At 40.8% G+C, this 25,195-nt stretch overlaps 1 protein-coding gene across 4 annotated transcripts in view; it reads right to left on the bottom strand.

Annotated features, from left to right (window-relative positions):
• ZDHHC14 (zDHHC palmitoyltransferase 14) overlaps positions 1 to 25,195 on the bottom strand; it is a 65,333-nt gene that overhangs the window by 9,012 nt on the left and 31,126 nt on the right. For all 4 annotated transcript variants that reach the window (XM_035108653.3, XM_035108655.3, XM_035108654.3 and 1 more), the window contains exons 3-8: positions 22,888 to 23,046; positions 14,430 to 14,567; positions 12,205 to 12,253; positions 10,409 to 10,511; positions 8,317 to 8,426; positions 6,591 to 6,693 (exon numbers count right to left, since the gene is read on the bottom strand). In XM_035108653.3, coding sequence (XP_034964544.1) covers positions 6,591 to 6,693; positions 8,317 to 8,426; positions 10,409 to 10,511; positions 12,205 to 12,253; positions 14,430 to 14,567; positions 22,888 to 23,046 — 662 coding nt within the window. The remainder of the gene's footprint in view (positions 1 to 6,590; positions 6,694 to 8,316; positions 8,427 to 10,408; positions 10,512 to 12,204; positions 12,254 to 14,429; positions 14,568 to 22,887; positions 23,047 to 25,195) is intronic.

Raw genomic sequence — 25,195 nt, 5'->3', positions numbered from 1 at the left:
TAAAACTAGTGTGATCGAGTTATCAAACAAAGAACAGCATGTTCATCACTAAAATTAACTAAATCCCCCATAATGTCCACCAAATGGCTGTATGCAAAAAAATATGATAGTTGTCATAATATAGAAAAACAGAGTAAGAATATGCACAGAAAAATATACAAAGGGTTCTGCGGAAATAGCTATTCTCAGAGGAAAATGAAAAAAGGAGAAACAAGAACCCAATAAATTATCACAAATATTGAGACAAAATGGTCATAGCTGAGTTGTGGACTCCTATTGCAGAGATAATGCTATTGCTCTATTAACCACAGTTAAGAGAATGGAGACAGGTGGTGAGACTGCACACTCTGTCCTGCCAGCTGCTACCTTCTCACTTACAAATCTCCCCCTGCCAACTTTACCGATAGTTAAGGATCATGTTGACATAGCTGCTAATAACGGCCAATAGGAGAAATATTTATGGTGGCTGATTCAAGCATGCTATGAGCAGCGGCAGTTTCTCGCTCTCATTTTACATTGGCTTTAAAGTTGCATTTTTTACATTGGCTTTAAAGTTGCTGTCTGTGGCAGCCACCATGAAAGTACAACTTTAAAGCCTGTGTAAGAAAAGGGAAAAAGGATCGTTTGCCATCTGCTGCTGTCATAAATTCCTCAGCCCTAGTAGGAACTACTCTTAAACTAACTTACATCATAGTTAAGAGTGAACCCTGATTATTATTTTATATTGATTGATTACATTTATGTCCCAATTTTTGTTCAGGAACTCATGGCAGCATGCATATTTTCCCTCCCATTTTATTATCACAAAAGTCCTGAGAAGTAGGTTAGGCAGAAAGATAGTGACTGTTCCAAGATCACCCAAATCACTCAGTAAAACTTATGGCCAAGTGGGTACTTGAACCTTAGTCTCCCTGGTCCTGGTTGGACACACTAAACTGTTTGTCACACTGGTTTTAAATCATACTTGACTGTTAATCACACCAACACTGCTGTCAATCACACAAACGTTGTTGTCAATGTGACACTTAACCACAGTTAAGACTAGCAGGGAGAAATAAAATGTTGGACGAAAGAATACTCATACACCTAATCTCTTATTTTTGTCTCTGGATGTACAGGTTACTTCTGTGGAACGTAGTACTTTTTACCAGTTTAGGTTGGTGCAGCAGCTGGAAACCTTGACAGAGAGCATAGCCTCAGCGATTATTACTCCGTTAACCTCCAAGTCAGACTTCTGCAATGTGTCCTAGGAAAATAGGAAGCTGTCTTCTGAGTCAGACTTACTGGTTCATCTAGTTCTTTCTTCTCTACACTGACTGTCAGCAGCTCTCCATGTTTCAGAGAGGATTCTCTCCCAGCCCTACCTGGAGATGCTGGGGATTGAAACTGGGACATGCAAGGTGGAGCTATGGCACTTCTATGCTATGTGTGGCTGCCTCTGATGACTGAAGTTGGTACTGTAGCCACATGCTGAATTAACTGAGACTGAGTGTTATGATCATATCACACTGGTGTTATGCTGCTCCCATGGGCTCCCAGTCAGTTTCCATGCCAAAGTGATTCTATTTTTTAACCTTCGAAAGGCCTTATGTCTTAGGACCAGATAATTGGGAGAGCTGCCTATCTTCATTAGTTCCTACTTATAGGTTAGATCTTCTGTGAAAGGCTATCTGTTGGTGTTCCCCCCATATATAAAGCAAGGTGACCCCCCAAATTAAGGAATGCTCTCCTCAGACAAGTCTGCCTGATGCCTCCTTATTGTACCTTGATGCAAGACAAACATCTTTGCATTTTCCCTGGACTTTAAAGACTTATTTTTAGCCCTATGACTTTTAAACAAATCTTATTTTTAAGAGCTTGCTGTCATTTTAGTTTGATTGGTTTTACCTGCAATTTAATTGCCCTAGAAAATTCTATTGAAAGGCAGTACGAAAATTTTAACCATGGTTATCCATTCAGAGATTTGTGTCATCCCCATCCCTAAATAAACTAGGAGAAATATCCTAAACTTGAAACAGAAATTGAATAAATGTTATTATTACAACATTATTATGAAGTTGCAAAAGGAAAAAGGAAGAAAGTATATTGCAGAAAGGTATTGGCACAGCCAGGACGATAGACTATTGAAACTATTGTAGATCCAGCAACAGTTAATATACAAATGAGAAATGTGGAAGGAACAGATATTTCTAAAATGGCTGAAATGCTTTCTTGCACAGAACTCTCTTCAAAAATAAGAAAAATGGGTTGAGTTGGTCAGTTATGAAGGGAGAAATAGGGCACAATCCACAACATTGAATCACAGTTATCTTCCGATTAAGCAATTCCCCCCCCCCCCTAGTGTAAGTGGATTGCAGCCATAGCTTCTAATGAAAAGAGAACATGTTTAGGAATAATGAATAATCAGCAAGTCTGTGGATTCTCATGGCACATTTCTATGGTGTAAGGGGATTGGTTAATGAATTCACAAAACTACTAAAAAGTGATGGAGAACTGGATGTGTACTAGAAAGGGGGGAAACCAAAATATACTACCAACCTTCAAAAAGGAAAGGGTGATCCTGGCAATTACCACCTGGTTAATCTAACTTCAGTTCCCTATTAAAATAACGGAAATATTGAGAGAAAACATAAAAAACCAAATACTGTTTAACATTTAGGAAGTAAAGCAGTGGTGACTAAAGTAAAGAGATTTTGCTTTTTGAGGCCATTATAGAGAAAAAGCATAAACTAGATGGATCAGAAAGATTTCAGTTGTCTTTTACTTTCAAATTTCACACCAGTAAATTCTTTTGGATTAAGAACAATGGTACATGGATTGCCTGATTTACTGCAAAAAGGCTAGAGCTAAAAATATTTATCAGAGGGGAGAGGCGTTTAAAAGTGCTGCTACTTTTACTATTACTATTTGAGCTCACCTTCTTACAAATCTTTATGATCACAAGATAATAAAAAAGCAAATGGCACAACAAATTCACAGAATCACAACAGACCTGGATACAGAGAACAATGACAACAAAAAGGCATGGAAAATCAGTCTGCAGAGATTAAAATAATGTATAAATCACAGGAACATGGAGTTGGAAGGGACCATGAGAATCATCTAGTCCAGGCATAGGCAACCTTGGGCTCTCCAGATGTTTTGGAACTACAACTCCCATGATCCCTGACCACTGGCCCTGATAGCTAGGGATCATGGGAGTTGTAGTTCCAAAACACCTGGAAAGCCAAGGTTGCCTATGCCTGATCTAGTCCAATCCCCTGCAATGCAGAAATATACAGCTGTCCCATATGGGGATCAAACCTGCAACCTTGGCGTTATCAGCACCATGCTCTCACCAACTGAGCTATCCAGGCTCTAACTTGCAGTGTTATAATGAAGCCTGGGATACTTATAGAAGGAAAAATCTGAAGTAATGCTATAAAACATTACATCATATGTCATCACTAGGAGGAGTTGTTTGGTGAGAGCACAGCTGAATATCTGCACCTAGTTTTAGGAATATTAAGAAAATGGTTTGCAAACTCTATCAGTGTTAAAATAAAAATTGACCACTCTGAATGAGTCTATCATGACTTAAATCAAAAAGAAGAAAAGGTAAATTAATTTAAAATCACTGCTCAAAATCAAGTTCCCTATTTAGAAATAATCCCCGGCATGGACACTATCTAGTTGTATAACTATTGGGTTATATCTGATGCTATGTGATTGGAAGCTTGCTTGCATGATAGGGCTTCCACTCCCTCTGCTCCTCCCCTTTGGGTACACTCCAGAACAGGCCTTTGGCTGGGGGACCCTCCAGAGCAGATTGGATACTGCAAGGTGAAGAAGGGAAAGGGAGGGGTCCTATTCTGCTCACAGAAGTCCATGCCACTTAACAAGAAGAAACTGTTCACCTGCATCTGCATGTTGCCCATATTCGTTTGCAAGTAACAGAGAGGTAGTGGGTGAGCCTTGTGATATACAGAATGGCATCTCTTAAATCCTAGCGTGTGTGATGGAGTGCTTGTCAATAGTTTCAACGGCATGGGGGGGGGGGAAGACACATAGAACTGTCTTACTGTGTCCTTATAATGCATAATCTCATAAACTAGGTAAGCAGCCGCTAACTCAAATCTGTTTGACAGGCGATCATGGTTGACCGTGAAGAGATCCTAAGTGTGAGCTTTAACATGTTTGCGTTTAATTCAGATTTCATTATAACTAGGTTGTTTTTTAAATAGAGAGAAACTATAATAGATGGTGGTTTGTTTTTAAAAAAAATCTGGTATATGTAATATTTTGCATTTTTTCATGGGCATAAGTGTCTGAATTTTTTGACATTAATATACTTGCCTTTTCTTCTAAATTTTGTGGAGGGAAATCCTGATTGTGATTTTTGGTGATCTAGATTTCAGTTGGCTTTCTTTTTCGGTCTCTTTTTAAGCATTTAAGTTTACAAATTAAATTTATGTGGAAAGATTGATAAACTCTGGAGACTCCCCAAAACATGAGATGACAGTTAGAATTAGTTTCTTTTTTTACATGCAGTATATATGTGTGTGTGTGCGTGCATCTATATCTATATGCATTTACAAAAATTGCTCTCTAGCAAGGAAATTTATCACTTTGACCAAAAGACCATGCTTCATCCTTCATCCCAATAAACACAATATCCTTTGTATTTAACTTTTCAGAGTAACTATGGCTAAAGACCTGAATAGCTGAAACAGCAGTTGATCAGCATATGCTACATCAGGCAGACACACACTTTTTTCAGGGTTGATTTCACCTCCACTTAATGTAAACATGCAGAAGTATGCAGGTGAAAGAAACGTCAAAGAGAATGTATGAGAAGAGGGAGTAGTTGCTACTTATTTCTGAACTTGGCCATTTGGCTAACAGTCTTAAGTGGCACCTGATTACATTATCTAGTTGTGATACAGCCAAATTAAACCAGGGCCTGAAAGGAGAGGTGGCATAGCAGGCAGGGAAAGAATAGCAAGGAAGTTGTCCGGAAAGCTAAAGCCAGGTAAGGAGTAGAGGAAAGAGTAAGGCTAGCTGTAGACCAGAAAGAAATAATACAGTAATGGTGGGAAGGAAGCCTCCAGACCTGAGGGAGACTGTAAGCTAGGCAAGTGAGTCTGTACGTGGCCCTCCCTGTGTGCATTGGTATTTTCAGTTCATACACAGGGAACCATGATAGTGGCCTGAACACAGCATTTCTTAAAAACAGGAGCATGTGGGTTTGTTTCAAACTACCCTGTAAAGACCCAATGTAAAAATATAGGAAGAGAAACTGCCATAAGGCAAAGAAACACTACAATAATTTGACAACTGAAAAAACGTTTAAATACAACAATTTATTGGCAATCTCTTAGAGATATAGTTTTATAATCTCTGCCTACAAACTGGCAAAGCTCTCTGATGGCTACAGTAACCAGGGGACCCAGTGTTAAGAACTACTAGTTTAAACATAAGGCAAGCAAATAATTCACCCCTTTCAGGCCACCCCACTTTAAGAAAATCTTCTGGACTTGCTTCAAAAACTAAAGCAACCAAGATGAGCCAAGGTTGCAATCCTATATCCACGGAACTGGAAATGTCACTTGAGTACACATATAAAGGATCACACTATGAATGACCATTCAAAATGCTATAAAAAATATAACTGACACTAGAAGTCAGTTAAATGTGTCTGATTTTTAAAATCTAAGAAACAGATATTGTTAACAAATATGAAAAAATGATGAATGAACCAATTCTTAGTAAGTCCACTGATCATGTGTTTCTCATTTCTAAGAGAGTATCCACATAGCTATGAAAACTAACTTTGCTTCAGTTAAGTGCAAAAAATCTGAAACGCTTGGGACTGGTTTTATTTCTTTGCCTCGGAGACTGGGAAGAAATCCACGAAGCCAAAAATACAAAGGAATGTTGGCACTATTTCAGAACATGCATGTTAGAAGAAGGTTACTCCAATGAGGACTTTTGGTTGAGAAAGTTTCCTTAGGCTGGGTTCTGCTCCTTGGCACATGGAGAAAAATGTACTGCTCTCAAGAAACACAATGGGAGTAATTGGCACAATTTATAAAAACAAAAACATTATTTAGAAATTTGCAATAGTTAAAGTTCACAAGAAATTTAAAGTCTTCTCTATAAACATTCTATTCATGCTGATATGATAAGTTTTGTAGAAATGTATCAGGCTTCAAGGATTTCTGCAACACAATCAACAACTTTTGGAGGAAAAGAATTTAAAAGCAACAAATATGATATTGAAGATCCAAGGGCCATCTATGACCACTAAGAAGGCTAACAAAGACAGGCAAAACTTCAACCATACATGGAAATTTCTCTTGGCACTATATTTAACTGTCTGCAGGTAGACAATATTTTCCTTTTGTCCATTACACTACTTCCCCCTGCCCCACGAGTGCTTATGAAAATCTAGAAGTCTATTGCAGTTTACTACAGTACAACAATGAAATATCCCCTAACAGAGAGTACCAGTAGCATCCAGTTAGTTTAGCGACTTGATTAGTTCACAGGAAACCTGAGAAGGAAAGCATTCACAGGGCTCTTGATCAACATTATGGGATGGTTCCTACCATATTACTCTGAGACTGTGTGGCCCCATACATTGTAATGCCATTTGAGGGTGCTGCCGGCTGAGGAGTATCTGGCTGCATAAATCCTCTTCTGTCAATTAAGCTACAGAATAATAGAAAGTTTTGTTACAAAACATTCTGGCTAGATTATTTTGGTCCAGCTTTAAAAGGAAAAAAAAATAACCTTAAGAACATTGAACCATATGAGAATAGCTTCAATACCTCTTTTAATGGAACAGTAAAATAGATTTATTTGTTCCCAAGAGTTTGGTAGCAAAAGCTGCATTTCTGAGTTTTTGCAATACATTTGCAACTTGGAGACAACATAAAAAGAGGAAGAAAACTGGCTGCAACCCATAAGTCATTCTGTAACAGTTAGTCTGAAGTTTTCTTAAGGTTGCAATCCTATACCCACTTACTTGAGACTAAGCCTCATTTAACTCAATGGTGCTTACGTTAGAATAATGACTGGAACATTTAAAAAATGAAATAGAAACTCTAATCAAAGTTTACTATGGATGCACTCTACAGAATAGCAAGGTTATTCAGTTTCTAGTGGGGAACTGCTTGTTAATTTAACAGAATCGTATCATGAAATGGGAGAACTTACACAAACCTGTTACCACGGATCATTGCTGAAAAAATTAACCACACACTTAAAACTATTACTTATTTAAGATCTTCCTCAATGGCCTTCTCTGCATGTCCCCAACAGAGGTTAGGTGACTGGTGACAAGGAATCCGGCCTTTTCTGCACTGATGTCTCGTATTTCAAAGCCTTTCCCCCAGGGCTGCTCACTTTGTGTCCATTTTACTAACTTCAGGAACAGGTTTTGTTGGCACAGGAATTTTCTTCTTAACAGTCACCTTGTACGTTCAGTGCTCCTAATATATTTTTTAACCATTTTTTGCAATAGTTTTACTCAGTTTTTGTTGTGTACTGGTCAGAATATTAACTTTATTGTAAACTGCCTTGTATATTTCTAATTGAAAAGGTAGTGTATACATTTAATTAGACAAATTCCTAGTATTGGTGTCTGGAGAAAACTTACCATAAGCAGTTAGAAGTTAAAAAGAACAAAAATAGTGTAGAACATCTGCAAGTTAAAACTTTGAACAGGTTTGCCATCATTTACATAAAATAAGCATTATAAAATGTGTGGGAAGTGGCAGATTTAACAGGAAGCAAGGATGTTATAACCTTCTGTTGCATATCCACACCATAACTGAGTAGCAGCAGTAGCATTTTTCTCATTCTAAACATGCTCCTATTCTGAAATGTACTCCACTTTAAAGTGTGAAACACACTCGACAGATTTTTAATATATTTCCAATCAAATAAACAATAAATACCTAATGTTTACAACATCAAGCTTTTAAACGTATTGCTAGCAATTTTAAAATGTGATTGCTATATCTGGAGAGAAGAGCAAATGAATTGTCGTGGATCATCAGAAGATCATAGCTTAGGTTCTTCCTTCCAAAAGTCTAATTACTGCAAGCTCCACAAGTGCTGAATGGGTGGTACACAACAGCCTTATGTGGTACCAGTGTCCTATTAGCAGCAAGCCATACAAAATACATGACCACCACACTAGAGGACTCAAATGTCACATTATATCATTAACTATGTGGTCTTGCAAGTTACATACAATTGACCCAATGAGCACTAAGAAGGACCAAAAGGAAGAGGAAAGATACTGAACAACTGTATTTTACCCCTTACCTGGGAGAGATGGGCCCACAGAGTGCAGAACAACAGTTAGTGAAAATGTTGCCATAGCTGTATGGATTGAAGTTTTCTTTACCTCTTTTATTTGACCAAGCTCCCTTGATCTGGTAAGAAAGGAACATTAGTGCACCTTTTTGTAAGGTAAACTAGGCTGACCCAACAGTACCTAAGATCACCTTGTGAGTTTTGTGACTTTATCTAAACCTACAAACAAACATGTCACTTTATTCACGTCTCACTGTTCCACATTCCCCTGTGAAACATACTGTCGCATATACCCTCCAAGGGCAAAGGAATGCTCTGTGCCAGCTGTTTCTCCATTCCAGGATGTAACAGCTGGTTCCATCCTAATCACATCCTGGGATGTGATTGGTGACAGCTCCACTTTTTATTTATATATTACGAATGTTTTAATAACATTCTTGAATCATATTCCCAGAGCTGCTTATAACAGGAATAAAGCATCTCAGTAAAGCAGGTACGGGGAACCTGTGGTTATCCTGATGACTGCAACTTCCATTGTCCTCGACCGCTGGCCATGGTGGTTGGGGCTGACAGGAGCTGGACGCTAATAGCATCTGGAGGGCCACAGGTTCCCCATCTTCTCATTCAAGTAACACTGTTTCTCACAAGTTTGCAACTGAAAATGGCAAGCTATGTGATTTACTCCCAGACAGCTCCAACGTGCTCTTTTCAAAACTGGAACCCTTCCCAACAAGCAGCTCCTGAACGAATCAGTCTATTGACTCCTAAAGCAGTGACCAACTTATTTGGTTTGCGGAGGCTGGACACGGTCTTGCCAAACTGTTGGGGGGCTATTTCCCAGTGATGACATAATTCCCCCTCAGGGCAACTGGGTTGGGGAGGGTCCTGCTCCCCTGGCTGAGGATGCTGGAAGGAACCCTTTCCAAAGCAAAAGGAAAGAATGTTCCAGGGTAATGCCTCAGCGGCATCCTCTTCTCTTCTTCTGAGAGGAAAATCTGCTGGCTTGAAATGCTGTTTCAAGCACTGATGTTGGCCCAGACAGCATACTATTTCTCAAGAACTTGCTTGGAAATGGCACTGCTGGGGCCAACAGCTATGTGCAAGGCATCGTTTCTGATTCAGTTGGCGGTATTTCAATCCTCCCAGCACTCAGTGAAGAGATGCCTCAGAGATCTCTGCGTCACAAAAGAGCCTCTGGGGGATTTGAGCTCTGAGAAGGCTGAAATGCTGCCAGATTGGCTCAAAAGGGTCTCTGCAATGATGCAGAGGTCCCTGAGCTATCTAATTTATTAATTTTAAGCGTTTGTATCCAGTCTCTCTAAGGCCTGAGGAGACTCCCAAGAATAGTATGATTAAAAATAGAAATACCAAAACAATAACCCATTAAAAACACAGAACCTCTGTCTGTGAACTTCGTAGGCTTATAAGGGGAATGTCTTGTATACCCTCCAAAAGCTTGTAAGAACAGAACTCTGGAAGGACTGAGTCTGTATCCCAGCTTCATATGCAGCTATTGCCCTTGCATGGCCACTGTTTCCTGTGCAAGTCCTTGGGAAGCAACACTGTCTGGGTCAATCCATCAAGGCCAGCGAACCAGAGTAGCAAAACAATTTAGAGTGCCAGAGTAGGACTGGGAACACCCAGGTTCAAATCTGTACTTTGCTATGAAGCCCACTAGGTGACCTTGAGTCAGTCACTATTGACTAAGAGGATAAAACTATATTCCACCCAGAGAACACAACCTTGGTCATTAGGTTCCCACTTCGCTATTCCAAAGTTTGAAATAGAGCTGCACAAGCAGGGTGAAGAAGGAAACGTTCTCAATAAGCATTCTCTCCAGTCAAAAATATTGCTTTTGCAGAACACCCATTAATGCATAATGACCTAAAGGCCATGCTTATGAATATGGAAGTGGAGATTTTTAACAACTAAATAAGTTTTGGGCCCAAATGAAACATTAATGCCACCAGGGGGATGTTCCCTACAGGGCATCAATGTGTCCAGTCCAGGGCTTTGTTTTAACAGAAAACACTGTCATGTGTGCTGTTTCCATGACAAACATAGTTACTAGATAAAGGTAAAAAAAACCAAAAAAACTTACATCCTCATTTGTTGTTTGATTGGAGCTGATCAAATAAGTATGAAAACCTGAGAGCCCAACTATGGACCAAACGGAGAAGAAACATACCACAGCTTCCAGCACAGTAACTGAACGTCAAGGGAATAGTAACCGAGAAGTCAATGAATTTAAATGCCATTAGCAATTATGGCTAAATGGAAATTTCAGTTCATGCGTATACTGCTCCAAATTGCCAATGCCTAGGATAGCCATAACTATCATGCTGAGTTTGTGAACATCCAGAAAATGTATATTTAGAAGAGGCAGAATGCTGGACTAGGTGGACCTTCGCTTGTTCCATCAAGATTTTTAGTACGCAGATAGCTTTTAATCTCTACATTTTGGCATGTAGAAGCCTAAACGAAACATTCCTTATGTAGTTCAAAAGAGCCTAGGCTCACATGACACAACTGCACACATAAAAAATAGGACATAGTGAGAACAGAAAGGCATCAGGAAATGGCAAAATTTTGCCCAAGGCCTTGCTATGAGTTACTGGCAGTTTCAGAAATTCAACATGAATTCTAGCCTAAGAGTCATTACCACACACCACCATTTCCACTCCTACTTGAAGAGGCATCATCAAACACACCGTATTTGTGGGATTTATTCTACTAGACACTTTCCTGATCCCCCCCCCAACTGGCCAACCCTTAAATGCAAATTATGAATAAATAGCTAATTGTCGTGGCTGAATAGTCCACAAATGTGGAATCAACTACCTTTTGATTTTAAAACAACTGAAAGGCTCTTTCATTTTCAGAGAACTGAAAAGCCTAATACATTATTAGAAGCTATTGTAATTCTTTTAACTGGAGACTATTGTTGTGTTATTTATGAACATTGTGTTCAAACCTAAGCTCTTCCAACAGAGGTACTTACTTGTGCATTAGCATTTCTACCCAATGAATATACAAGTAAGTGAACATAGTAGAAGTTATACCTTAAGATTTTTTTATTTTTAAAGTACCTGGCCTGCTATCTTCACTGCTGTTTGTGCATAACTCCCACTAAAGTTAGTGACACTTAGATGTTCACAACTTTGTGCAGGACTGAAGTCTTGGTATTTCCAAATGCACTGTGTTTTGTATGCTAGTGAGTTAAGTTAGTGCTTTTTAGCTTGATTGTGCTCTTGCAATTCTCTTCCACTTCTTGCTGCTGGGTGGAGAATTTGCCTCAGTCTAGTTGATCTCTGCTAGGATCAGCACCGTAGGTATAGGCTTGGGGAGTGGGGAGCAACAGTCGGGTAAAATGTGCAACAGTAGTTCCAAATATTTGAAAGAGAGGCACAACTTATTGTTAGGTTCCTTCCTATTTTGTTTCTGGCTTTGCATATCTGCTGATAATGCTGGAAGTACCTAACAAGTTCTCTTTAAGTAAACTGAGTAAATTATCACCCAATGCAAAATCATTCTGCCAGGAAGTTTAATTCTAAAAAAAATACTCTCTCTTTTTATTACTTCTGATAAAATCACTTGCTCGCTCAAGCTGTATAACTGCTTTTATAAAAAATGAAAACCATTTTCATATTCTAGTAATGAATGTTTAAAACTATACACACTAAGTGTCATTTACTGTATAAAATAGGGGCTATCCAAATTGCTGTGTGTAAATCCAAAGAGAGGGATTACTTGAAGTATGTCCGAATTTCATATAACTACATAACCCAAATGTTTTTCCAATAGTAAACAACTCCAAATGAATCTAGATAGTAATGCTTTTAAAATTTATACTACATTAAATAAGAGCATGCAAATACACTCCATTTGAAAGGATATCTTGCAGGACTGTCCTTGAGTGCATTTAAGAACCCTGTTTGTTGAGATCCTGTAGAAAGAATAAATGTAAATATTAAATGATAATATATACTGTCTACATAAAAACAAATCTCAAAATCCAATATACAGTTAGAGTTTCAAAGAACTACAACACAAATTTGACTAAATGTAGCCTTGAAATTTTACTGAAACTGTTCAGCAAAAATGGAAGTTTTAAAACCCGAATTAACATATGCTGGATGTTTTCTCAATAGTAACACATTAATGTCTGCAGACACCAGTTCCCCATAAATAAGTTTTCTGGTTATCAATCTGTTCATTTCTATCTTATTATGGTGGGAAAACACTGCAAGATTATTTTTCAACATGAAAGGTATCCATAAATATACTTTCTCTCACACAAAAATGTTTCTGTTGGATCAGGAAATCCTGTAAATGCATCATAATATGACCCAAATTCCAAGCTGCTTACGGATTTCTCTGGATACAATTAGGAGACATGATGCAAGGAGCCAGCAATGGATTCTTGCTTTAACTCATTAATTTGTTCAGAAAAAAAGAATGACAAGCAATTGTCAAATTAAGATCCAGATCTATTTTTAACTGCTGACATTTAGGCACAGAGAAAGATGGGCACTGTGTTGACTCTGTGCCCTGGTGAGAAGACTCAGCCACCTTAACGGAACAACACAGGGCTTTCTTAGGCTACCTCCAGGAGGGAGTATCTGTTGGACTGTTGACCTCAAAAACAGCATTAGTTCATGTCAAAGGAGCTGGTGAAATGGACCTATCTGCTATCCAAATCTTGCATTTCAAGTACAATTGACAGTGGGATTTTAAAACATATTTATGACAATCTCTTGTATACACTCCCCTAAAAGTATTTTAACTGCTTTATTAGTTTTGTGTTATGTCTATGCATTAAATGGGGGAGGGGGAGAGACAAGAGTCTGTAAACTATTAGGTTGGGTGCTGATTTGGGGTGTTTGTACTTGGTGTTGTATACTAGGGACACGGTGGATTTCTTGTTTGTGTACCAACCACCCTTCTACCAAGCAGTCTCCCCCACCTGAGCTGGCAAAGAGATTTAATCTTGCCTGTGCTGAAGCAACTCCACTGCCTCCCATAATTTTTTTGAGCATTTTAAAGCACTACATGATATAACTGTTGGAGGCATCTCTCTTTATCAATCCACATAATCTGCAGCCTTTTTCCAGGTCTTCCTGCTCTCTGAAGTGTGGCAGGTGGAAACTGGAGAGACACTTTGCTTCCTTGCTTTTGGAAAGACATTACCAGGAGGCCTACTTAGAGACCTTCTTGCTATCATTTAGACACCAGGCAAAAACACTTCTGTTTTCACAGACTTTAAAAAACTGCTGATGTAAGCATTTAGCATGGTTGATTTTATTGAATAGGCTGCTGTTACTTCAATTTTAATTTGCTGTATTAGTCTGTGATTTATTATTAATTTATTTATTAAATTGTAAAACTGTGTTTCTTACTACTCTGTAAATTGTCCTAGGAATATAAATCACCGGACTATTTCATTACATATCTTTAGGTGGCAGGCAAAAACATTCTTCTCCCAGGCCTTTGACTATTTAAACAATCTGTGGCCTTCAAAACTTGTGGCTTTTTGTTTGCTTGTTTGTTATTATGTTGTGTATCTTTGTGTTTTTATACCGTAGACTGCCCTGTGATCTTCAGATGAATGGCAGTATGTAAGTTTAATAATAAAATATGCAAATTAATAAATACAAGAGGTTGTGAACGTTGACCAACTTTTGGAAATTATTCTGTTTTCCAATAGGGTTTTCCAGTCAGCAATAATAATAATAATAATAATAATAATAATAATAATAATAATAATAATATATTTGTACCCCGCCCATCCGGCTGGGTTTCCCCCAGCCACTCTGGGGAAGGCAGGCCACAAACCAAGGAACAGTCACAGACCAGTGAAACCTATCTGTAGGAAAACTGAGAGCGGGCCAGAATGTTCCCTTTATATAAAGAACTGTTGAGCAGTACAACAAATAAAGGTGAATAAAATGCATTTGCCTTAAGATTCTGAATTAAGAAGCAAGCTTAACAGTTGAAAGTCTTGTTAATGATCAAACTAGGTATACCATTTTGGGTTCATTCTGAATGTCCAAAAGATTAAAATGAAAAAGAATTTCAAGCAAATGGCTACATATGTAATCTGATTGTATTAGCATACTTACGATGGATGATGTGGGTGATAACGAATGCAAATATAAAGACTGTCAGAAAAGACAGAGATAAAATAAACATATAAAAAAATCTGTAGTTTCTTTTCCCCACACAGTTGCCTACCCAGGGACAATGGTGATCAAACCGTTCTGAAAGAAAAGGCAGAAAAAAATAGACGCAATTACAAAAACAACAACTACAGACCTGCTTGAGAAAATCATTGTAGCCATGTTCAGTCAAGTAAAACTGGTGATGGGGAAGATGTGTGTGCAAGCCCCACCCTCAAGGTCACATGAACTGCTTTTAGATCTTCACATGACAACTACAGATGTCTGTAGGGAATTTAAAGTGTGTTCAACTGAACACACTCAAACTCTTCTCAAGAACATAAACCCTTATTAGCCTGGGATCAATTGAACATGCTTTAAAACCTTCTAATGCCCTTTGCACTAATCATACAATGATCTTAAGAGCTGTTGGCACACATATATGCCCGTCCCCAGTTTTAGTTATCACATGTTCATGTGAATGCTTGAATATAAATGACAAAAACATGACCCAATATTGGATGTTTAAATGCATATTTTTATCATAGTCCTTTCTTTTTAGTCATTTTTTTATATAAATCTCTTTCAAAGTAGTTAATTTACAATCCATGAACAGAACAGGGAATTGAGGGAAAGGGAACAATTACATTTCTCCCCATTCATTTAACACTACTGCCAACCTAGCAGTTTGAAAGCACGTTAAACTGTAAGTAGATAAATAGGTACCGCTCCGGCGGGAAGGTAAACGGCGTTTCCGTATACTGCTCTGGTTCGCCATAAGTGGCTTAGTCATGCTGGCCACATGACCTGGAAGCTGTACGCCGGCTCCCTCAGCCAATAACGCCAGATGAGCACCGCAACCCCAGAGTCGGTCACGACTAGACCTAATGGTCAAGGGTCCCTTTACCCTTTACTGCAGGATAGCTCAGTTGGTACGGCATGAGACCCTTAATTTCAGGGTCGTGAGTTTGAGTCCCACACTGGGCAAAAAGATTCCTGCATTTCAAAGGGTTGGACTAGATTACCCTCATGGTCCCTTCCAACTCTACAATTCTATGATTCTGCCTCAGTCCAGGGAGTGTGAGAAGGTAGTGATTTGGAGGAGAATGTCATATGGACAACAGAGAATGGAGGTACAGGAAGCTTACTATCAACATTAAATTTGATTATTTAATTTATATACTGCTTAATATATTAAAAATATCTCTGAGCAGTGTACAGAAAACCGAACAAAAGACAACTTAAACATAATATTACAAAAGCACACTGTTAAATATAAAAGTATTACATTAATACAAGGTTACTAACATATATAAATCTACACCAATTCATTTTCCTTCTGACACACAGTCCCTCTCAGACTCCAGGTTCTCACCCAGGTTTCAGCAAAGTCTCAGCTCACCCACAAAAAGTCTCATATGATAGTATGGATGAGCTCAGAATCAGAGATGTTAAGATAAGTTCTCTTGACTGGTTGGGAGGATGGGTAGAGTCAGCTTTTGTACACAAAAGACTCAATCAGTATTGTCAAAAACCACTGCTGAAAAACTAATGGGATAGAAGATACAGGGGCCTTTGTATAACATACCAGCAGCCTGGCTAATTCAATTGATATCATTCACATCTGTGCTTGTTTGGCAATATGTAATGTTGTGGTTTCCTTTGTAGCCCCTATGATTTCATAATTTATGTGCATCCATTTTGGGGCTGTTCTTCATTTATCTTTTTTTAAATCTTCATTATTATTACAAAACCCATTGTGGATGCTTGGTACATACCGTGTTTCCCCCTTTTTAAGACACCGTCTTATAACTTTTTTTCCTCAAAAAAACACACAGTGTCTTATTTTCAGGGGATGTCTTTTTTTAAAAAAAATTATTACTGTTTTTATTACAGTACTTGTATAATACAGTATTACAACTTGTGGCGGGCTGGACCATGTGTGTGCGCGCACACACACATACACATACGCCCATGCCTTCCCTCCCCCCCCACGTTCAGATGGAGCAGGCTGGGCTGGGGAGGGGGCACCCCGTCGACACTGGGTCTCAGCTTGCGCTGAGGGGCCGCAGCCACCCTGTCAGGAAGGGCCCCTATCCCGGGGTGTCCATGACCGTGCTGCTAATGTGCCACCGCCAAGCAGCACAGAGGAGTCCTCCTCCTCCTTCTCTTACTGCTCCTTCTCCCTCCTCGCAGGCTCTCTGCTCCGCGGCGCTGCTGGGCTCTCCAAGCATTCTGCACTGCAGCAGCCGCCGGTTCTGGGCTGCGGATAGAGCAGGCAGGGCGAGCACGCGCAACCTGCGGGAATTGATGCGCTCCCGTCTGCAGCGCGTGCAAATGGCCCGGTAGGTCGGGTCTCCACACAAGGCGCCTTCGCCGCCGTAGCTGCAGGCTTCCCGCCGGGGCCGCCTGCAAAGCGCCGCACCAAGGCTCCCCGGGAGAAGGCGTGCAGGGGCTGAAGCCAGAGGCAGCGGGGGGCATATTCCGGCCCCGGTGATGTCAGGCCTCCCCATGGGACCGGGAACGGGACTGGGGGGGGGGGAATCTCGCTCAGCTTCGTCACTCTCCCGGACAGCAGCAGCAGCGAGAGGAGTGCACGCTCGTCCCTGGCGTCACGGCCTCAAGCGCAGGCTGGGGAAGAGGAGGCGAAGGAGGCGCGCTCAGTGCGGTGGGGGCTGAGGCATGCTGGAGTGCCCCGAGCCTCTGGGAGCCGGCAGGAGGAGGAGGCTTGCCGGGTCGTCATCCAGCAGCGCGCGCAGAGCACCCCGAGCCTCCGGCAGCCAGCAGCAACAACAACAATCCCAGAGGCTCGGGGCGCTCCACGCACGCTGCTGGGTGACGACCCGGCAAGCCTCCTCCTCCTCCTGCCGGCTCCCAGAGGCTCGGGGCACTCCACCATGCCTCAACCCCCACTGAGCGCGCCTCCTTCGCCTCCTCTTCCCCAGCCTGCGCTCGAGGCCACGGTGCATGCAGCCGCCTGCTGCCCAGCCTTTTTGTTCTCCTAACCCCTCCGTCTTGCCTACCTCGAGCCTCACATTGTTCGCCTCTTCGCCCGCAACTCCCTCCCGAGACGCGGAAAGCTGCTTCGCGCAGCGGCATCCGCCGAAAAGCAGTGTGACTCTCGCGCCCCCTCTCCTTCCCCCCCTCAGGAGTCCAGCGCAAGGTCCGACACTGAGCTCTGCCTGCGGGGGCCCCGGAGGATCCGCGCACACCCTTGCCTCCCCCTCGGTGGCCCTGTTCGGCGGCAGCCCACGCCGCTTGCCAGACATCCCTCTTTGCTGTGACTTCTTTCTCTGCGTCTCCTCCTCTTGCCAGCGTGCTGGGTCCCACTGGCTGGCTGGGGCACTCAGCGGTCTCGCTCCGCGGAGTATGGCTTATTTTCGGGGTATGGCTTATATTTCCTAAACGCTTAAAATCCTGCTATGGCTTATATTATGACTACGTCTAAAAATAGGGGAAACACGGTACTGCCTTTTCCTGCATTTGGAACATTCGTAAATGCAGCAACATAAGAATCCTGCAAATTCAAGGCTAGTAATTATAGTAATTATTTCCTGCAGATATGGGAAAAGATACATAGCACCTTCAAAGAACTTGGGTTTAAGACTAAGAGACTAATTTTTAGCAAGTCAACTGCTCCTGCAAACTTTTCACTTGCTTTACTAGAATTAGAACAGAATAGTGCCCCTGGCGACTTCCAAGGCTGTTTCCATAGCCTAAAACAAATTCATGCAGGCACTGTGTAGCAACTGTCTCATACATGAGGGGGGAAGAGGTTCACATACTTACTGGCCTTGGTAGCAAGCTTGTATTTGTTAATGAACCTAATCTTCCCCATGACTTTTCAAACTAAGAAGAAGGGAACATTTTGCAGAGACCTTTGACCTCATGCAGGGCTTGGGAGTGCCCCAAATCTCAGGCCACAATTTGAGATTAGCCCCTGGCTCTCTTTTCTTTGTGTGGACTTGATCTGGCTCATGGGCCTTACAATATGTACCTTCAAACTCAGGGACAGAAAACCAAAAAGGAAATTGAAAGGGCTCTATAAAAACTTAATATTGGACTGCTCCCAGCTGCAGTTGTTCATACAATTTCTCTATTTCTAAATAGAATATCAATAGTTTTCAATTATGATTGGATAGCATTAAAAGAGAACATTTGATGACAGAACTATTCAGAACTATACGTGTTAATGGCAGGATTTAACACAGTGGGCAGTTTCCAACTAAGTCATTCTGTCGGTGCAAGGATTTCCACTTGTGCAACAAAACTTTCCCCCCTCCTTCCCCCTGTATGTCCCCATATCTATTCTGGCATTCCCCACAACCCTCTAAAATAGATTTAGGGAGAGGGCAGGGAGGGGAGAGGGGGGAAGTCCTCTTGCAGAAGCGGAAACCCTTGCGTTGGTGGAACCAGTTTGAATACAGCTCAGCAGTTCTTCCTCCCCCAAGGGGGCTATCAATGACTACTTGCCATGATGGCTACGTTCTGCCTCCACTGTTGGAGGCAATATGCCTCTGAATATCAGTTGCTGGGAACTGCAAGGGGAGAGAGTGCTGCTGTGCTCAGTTACTCCACAGGCATCTTGATTGGTCACTGCCAATCCTATTTTGCCCTGCTTTTGTATCCTGGAGGGGGAAATCTGTCTCTCTGCTCAAGAGTCTGGTCAAGGCCCATTTCAGATAAATTGCTGCAAGATTACCTTAAGTTTTCCTCTGGGTTAAGGACACATAAACCACATCCTATATCTTCTACCTAAGAAACAATGGTTGCTTACCATGATGCCACATTCAGTACAAATCTGTTTCATGAATAGTTCAAGCTCCTTGAATGGTCAGAAAACCATGAAATACAAAAGGGTCACCTGTTGTAATCACCCCCACATCTTTAATTATAAAGGCATTAAAGGATTACTCTTCAAGGATTACTTTGAACAGTAGAAATTACCTTGGAATTAGAGCTAGCTTTGTTCAACAAGAACAGTTATCAAAAAACAAGGATAAGGATATAGAAATAGTAGGGTCCAAAAACCCCCACCATTATGGTGTGTGTGTCCCCCAAATGATGTAAAACAAATCAATTCACATTTATTCCAGCAAGCAATTACAAAAACCTTAGAATTCATATTTGTGCATTCAGTTCTTTTTACCTTTTTAAAAATTAAAATTAAAAACTTTTTAAAAAGGTAAAATTAAAAACTTTAAAAAAATCAAAATATGGGGAAATGGGAGTCCCTTACAATACTAAGCTGCAAGACTAGATATTTTAAAAGAATGGTATGGGGAAGGCTTAGTAACTCAAGCAGAAAGCTTTATTTTAAAGATACTGAAACATAGCTGCCAAGTTTTCCCTTTTCTCGCGAGGAAGCCTATTCAGCATAAGGGAAAATCCCTTAAAAAAAGGGATAACTTGGCAGCTATGTACTGAAATCAATGCTGTGGTATCATGAAGAAAATTGGGAGGAAATTACTTATAAAATTCATTTTTTCATACAAACTTAACTTATAGTATAAAATATAAAGGTAACAAGAAATCTAGAGAAACACAGGGGAGGGGGAGAGATTAGGAGGAAGGGTGTACTAGTTTGATTCTTGTTTATACACCCTGTAGTATTGAAAATCAAGAAATACATTAGATACCCGTAAGGTATGAAATAAGAAAGAAACTATGTCTAGAACTTTCACCACATACCTTACCATTTCATAATGAATTTTTAACAAGTAAACATGGTGTGTTAGGTGACTTATCAATATGAACTCAAGATTGAACTCTTCTAAAAATGTAGTATCTGAGCAAGATGTAAAATCATTACCGTAGTTGAAATTTCATTGGCAATGGGCAGCACAGGACCCCACTATTCCAGTACTTTCCAATGAGAGAAGCATTATTAGCCTGAATTAGAATACATGGAGGTAATGGAGACTAGAGCTAAAATTTTATTTATATTCGAAAACAACAAGTACTTAACAAGTCAGTTCTGTTTTATTATTTTGGAATTTGATAACAAGCCAGGGACACTTTTGAGAATATCAGCTAGTGATCTACAGTAGGAATTAAGTACTAAGCAATACAACTGGATTTGGGTTAAGATTCTAGGAAGAACAACATCTGTGGAGTTAAAAGAATTTTATAACATATTTGACTCCCTATAGACTTAGTAGGACATATTCACCAGTACGAAGTAACTGTTGGAGATGTAGTCGGCCTCAAACAAATTTCTTGCATATAGTTCAGAGCTGCCCAATTATATAGCTGTATTTTAAATCTAGAATTTTATTACAGAAAGGCTTGGTTACCCCTTTTTATTTTAGAATGGTTTGAAAGAATCTGGGTTATCATTATATTGATAAAATTAATATAGAAGAGGAAATAATGGTTAAACAAATGCATTTTTAGAATGCTGGACACTGTTTATTAATTTGTGGAGCAACAGATTTCAGGAAAATATATTTATGTACAAATTACTTTCCTTCTTCTAGTATTGTATACATAGTATAATACAGTGGTACCTCGGTTTACGAACACCTCGGTTTACGAACTTTCGGTTTACGAACTATCCTAACCCGGAAGTTAGTAAACCGAGGCGCCGGAGGCTGCAGTCATGAAAGTGCTCCCCGGCCTCCGCAAAGGCATCGGAGCGAAGCCCCAGTCTCCGGAAGGCATCGGAGCCGGATACCTTAGGGGAGGCTGGGCTTCGCTCCGATGCCTTCCGGAGGCCGGGGAGCGTTTCCGCGACTGGGTCCCCGGCTTCGCGGCTGCACAGCCCAGTCGCGGAAACGCTCCCCGGCCTCCGCAAAGGCATCGGAGCGAAGCCCAGCCTCCCCGAAGGTATCCGACGCTCCGATGCCTTTGGGGAGGTTTGGCCTTTGCTCCGATGCCTTCGGGGAGGCCGGGCCTTCGCTGCGGGCCTCCAGGAGGCATCGGAGCGAAGGCCCGGCCTCCCCGAAGGCATCGGACGCTCAGTAGACCTCCGGCACCTCGGTTTACTCACTTCCGGCTTAGGATAGTTCGTAAACCGAAAGTTCGTAAACCGAGGTGTTCGTAAACCGAGGTACCACTGTATACAATACTGCCAACCTAGCAGTTTGAAAGCATGTCAAAGTGCAAGTAGATAAATAGGTACTGCTCTGGCGGGAAGGTAAATGGCGTTTCCGTGCACTGCTCTGGTTCACCAGAAGCAGCTTAGTCATGCTGACCACATGACCCGGAAGCTGTCTGCGGACAAACGCCAGCTCCTTCGGCCTATAGAGCGAGATGAGCGCACAACCCCAGAGTCGTCCGTGACTGGACCTAACGGTCAGGGGTCCCTTTACCTTTACACAGTATTATATTGTCTGAGTTACAGAGAATCTTCAATGCAGGGATCCTCCCACTTATGCGCAACCAACTTGCACGCAACCACACATATGTGCGGCACCAGGAAATAAATAAATACCGGTAATTCAATTCTAACCTGAAATGGTGGAAGAGCTGAAAAGTCTTGTGGCTCGCAAGGAGACCATTCCTGAGCCCAAAGAGGATGTCAGGGAGCCAAAAGTACAGAGAAAAAGACTTGAAGGGTTCCAAAATGGTGCACAGGAGCCACAAGCAGTGTGTGTGTGTGTTGACAAGACTACTTTTAAGCACAGATTTCAAAGTGGCCTTTTTGGGGGGAGGGACTATGGATGAAATATGTTTCCACAGACATCACACAGATTCAGTCTATAATACAGAAGAGATATTGCTTCACAAACTATATTTTGAAGTACATAACTTTAAACATTATACCCTCTTCTTTAGCCTTCAACACCAAAGTTAAGCCATTATATTCCACACCAAACTACGGTAGTAAGAAAGCTAGGACAGTGCATTATCTTTTATTTTTACTACAAAAATGTATGCCCTGTTAAAATAGATGTTACATTTAAGCTTTTTTTATTTTGCCCAAGGTTTCCAGATGTTCTGACTCACAAAAGATTCCTACTATAAATGTGACAGGTGTAGCCTGTGGCTCTGAATCAACCCAAAACTCCATGGGTTCATTTCAAATTGAACAAAGAATTGAGAGATGAATCACTGTGACTCTTAACAAGAGGGAATGCTCAAACAGGAAAACTGAATTGAAATGGAATCTATATAGTGCACCAACAGAAAAGTTTAGCAGGTTGAAAATTTTATTTTTGCCTCTATCAAGCCCGACAATACACAAAAAAAGTTTTACTTTCATAGATATGGAAGGAATCCTGAGGGTCATCTAGCCCAACCCCCTGCAATGCAACCTCAGCTTAAAAACCTCCACTAAAGAAGAGTCAACAATTTCCCAAGGGAGATTCCACTGTTGAACAGCTTTTACTGTCATAAATATATTGACCAGTACTGTATATATTAATCTATCATTATAGCTAGCAAGATCTGTATATAATTTTTTTGTGTTTTTACTCACCTACACAGTTATCACAAAGGCTGCAATGTGAGGCACGAGGTGGGCGAAAAATCTTGCAGGTAAAACAGTATTTTAACTTTACTGTCTGCCCATTGATGAGTACTTCTTTTGTTCTGGGAGGAGGACGGTACCCTCCTGAACTGGAGCCATTTGCAATTTCTAAATATGGAAATAAAAACAAGAAGTGGAAAGATTGAGTTTTCATCCAATATATATGGAATAAGTACATTACTGTAATTCTTAATATAATCTATATGAATTGGAAATAGTTAACTAAAATTGCCCTTTAAATCCTTTTTATAAATAAGGAGGGTAATATATAACAAACTAAATCATATTAGGTCCTCTTTTGATTGAAAACATAATGTTATATGAGGAGATTTAAAGGTAAAGGTACCCCTGACCATTAGGTCCAGTCACAAATGACTCTGGGGTTGCGGTGCTCATCTTGCTCTATAGGCCGAGGGAGCCGACGTTTGTCCACAGATAGCTTCCGGGTCATGTGGCCAGCATGAGAAAGCCGCTTCTGGCGAACCAGAGCAGCACACAGAAATGCTGTTTACCTTTCTGTTGGAGCAGTACCCATTTATCTACTTGCACTTGACGTGCTTTCGAATTGCTAGGTTGGCAGGAGCTGGGACCGAACAAAAGGAGCTCACCCCGTCGCGGGGATTCAAACCGCCGACCTTCCGATCGGCAAGCCCTAGGGCTCTGTGGTTTAGACCACAGCGCACCCGCGTCCCTATGAGGAGTTTTACTTGTCCCAAATGCATAGTGTCAACAACAAAGTTGACATGCAGAAAAATCTGTTAATTCCTACATTTCCTTTGGAGGGAAATTAGTCCTGAAGATGTTTAGCCCAAACATCTTATGCATTATGACCATTCCTGCATCCATACAGTACTGCATGGTGAAATAAAGCCTAGTTTCACCCTTGCATAAAGTGCCAAACTACATGCATATTATTATATGCACATATTTGTATTACCCATAATATTTATATATTTGCAATATCTCTGTGTTGAAGTGTGTTGAAAAAGTTTTAACCTGAAGAATACTTTTAACAATGTTTTAAATTGCATATTAATTGTGTTTTTAATTTAATTGTTTTAATAGTTTTACTTTGGGAGATACTCAGACAGGTGATATAGATGGAGTTAATTACCTGGAAGTAAGCTCCATTTAATTCAGTAATACTTATTTCAGAGTAGAAATGTAGCAAGCAAAAAGAATTTGCTTATTCATGTTGCTACCTTCACATGGCCAGTTTTTGTGTGTTGACTTAGAACAAGTGAGTCTGATATCCATTCACATAAATAAAATATCTGTTACATGAGTGTATCTACACAAAGTCATACTTAGAACCCTTGTTGCTCTTCGTAAGGCTGTTAATGCTGCTGCATCTTTATTGTCATCTGTGGCCCTGAGAGGCCTTCTGTGACCCGATTTAACTCCAGCAGAGCACTTGGCACCTTCTGAAGCGCCCTTTTTGCTGGCAAATTTGTTGGTAGTGGCAAATTGGCACTTTGCTCTAAATACTTTGAGGACATATCTCCTCCAATTAAAACATTTCAGTTCTGTACTACCAATAACTTAGGTGGCATTTAGGATTCTCTTTCACATCTTCTGCTCACAGCCCTGAGACAAAGACTGACAATGAATAGTCCAAGGTCTCCTAGGGAGCTTCATAGATGAATCATGATTTTAACCCTGGTCTCCTACACCTTAGTACATTAAATATCCTTCCACACTATGGGGAAAAAGCCATAGAAGCAAATATGTTAGGGTGGGGATAATCTTTTTCCATAGGGCTGAAAGTTTAGTGGGGCCCTTGTTAACAGTTCTGTGTGACACCTTTAAGACTGATCAGTTCAGGCTCCAGGCCTATTTGGTAGCTATCCCTATAGAATTTAGTGGGGCTTACTTCTGCGTAATGTATGGCTATTGCGTGTGGAGACCCATTAACCAGGCCTAGAAATAAATTCAGACAGATTTTTGGCAGAATTTAGGCCACAACTTTATTGATTACAAGTCAAGTGAGTGGTTGCATAGGCTCTGGTTCGACTAGCTCCCTGCAGTCCTGCAGGCAGCGCTGACTCTGGGCACCAACCATAAGTCAGCCAATTGCTCCCTGGTTCGAGGGACCACCAATAGTGTGTTGTGGCTGCTCCAATGATCCCACCCACAACACAAGGCCTGATTGCCGGGTCCCACTGCAACACATGCCCTCTGTTTAGGGAGGACCCGATCTGTGACATTAGTCCACCATAGAAGGGGTCTCGGCTTTCACAATTTATAAACCAAGGTC

Source organism: Zootoca vivipara, chromosome 3, assembly GCF_965207765.1.
Source record: "Zootoca vivipara chromosome 3, rZooViv2.hap1.1, whole genome shotgun sequence".
In the NCBI taxonomy this organism is placed as follows: Eukaryota; Metazoa; Chordata; class Lepidosauria; order Squamata; family Lacertidae; genus Zootoca; species Zootoca vivipara.
Note: the sequence above shows the minus strand (reverse complement) of the source record. Positions and strands in the feature narration are given on the sequence as shown.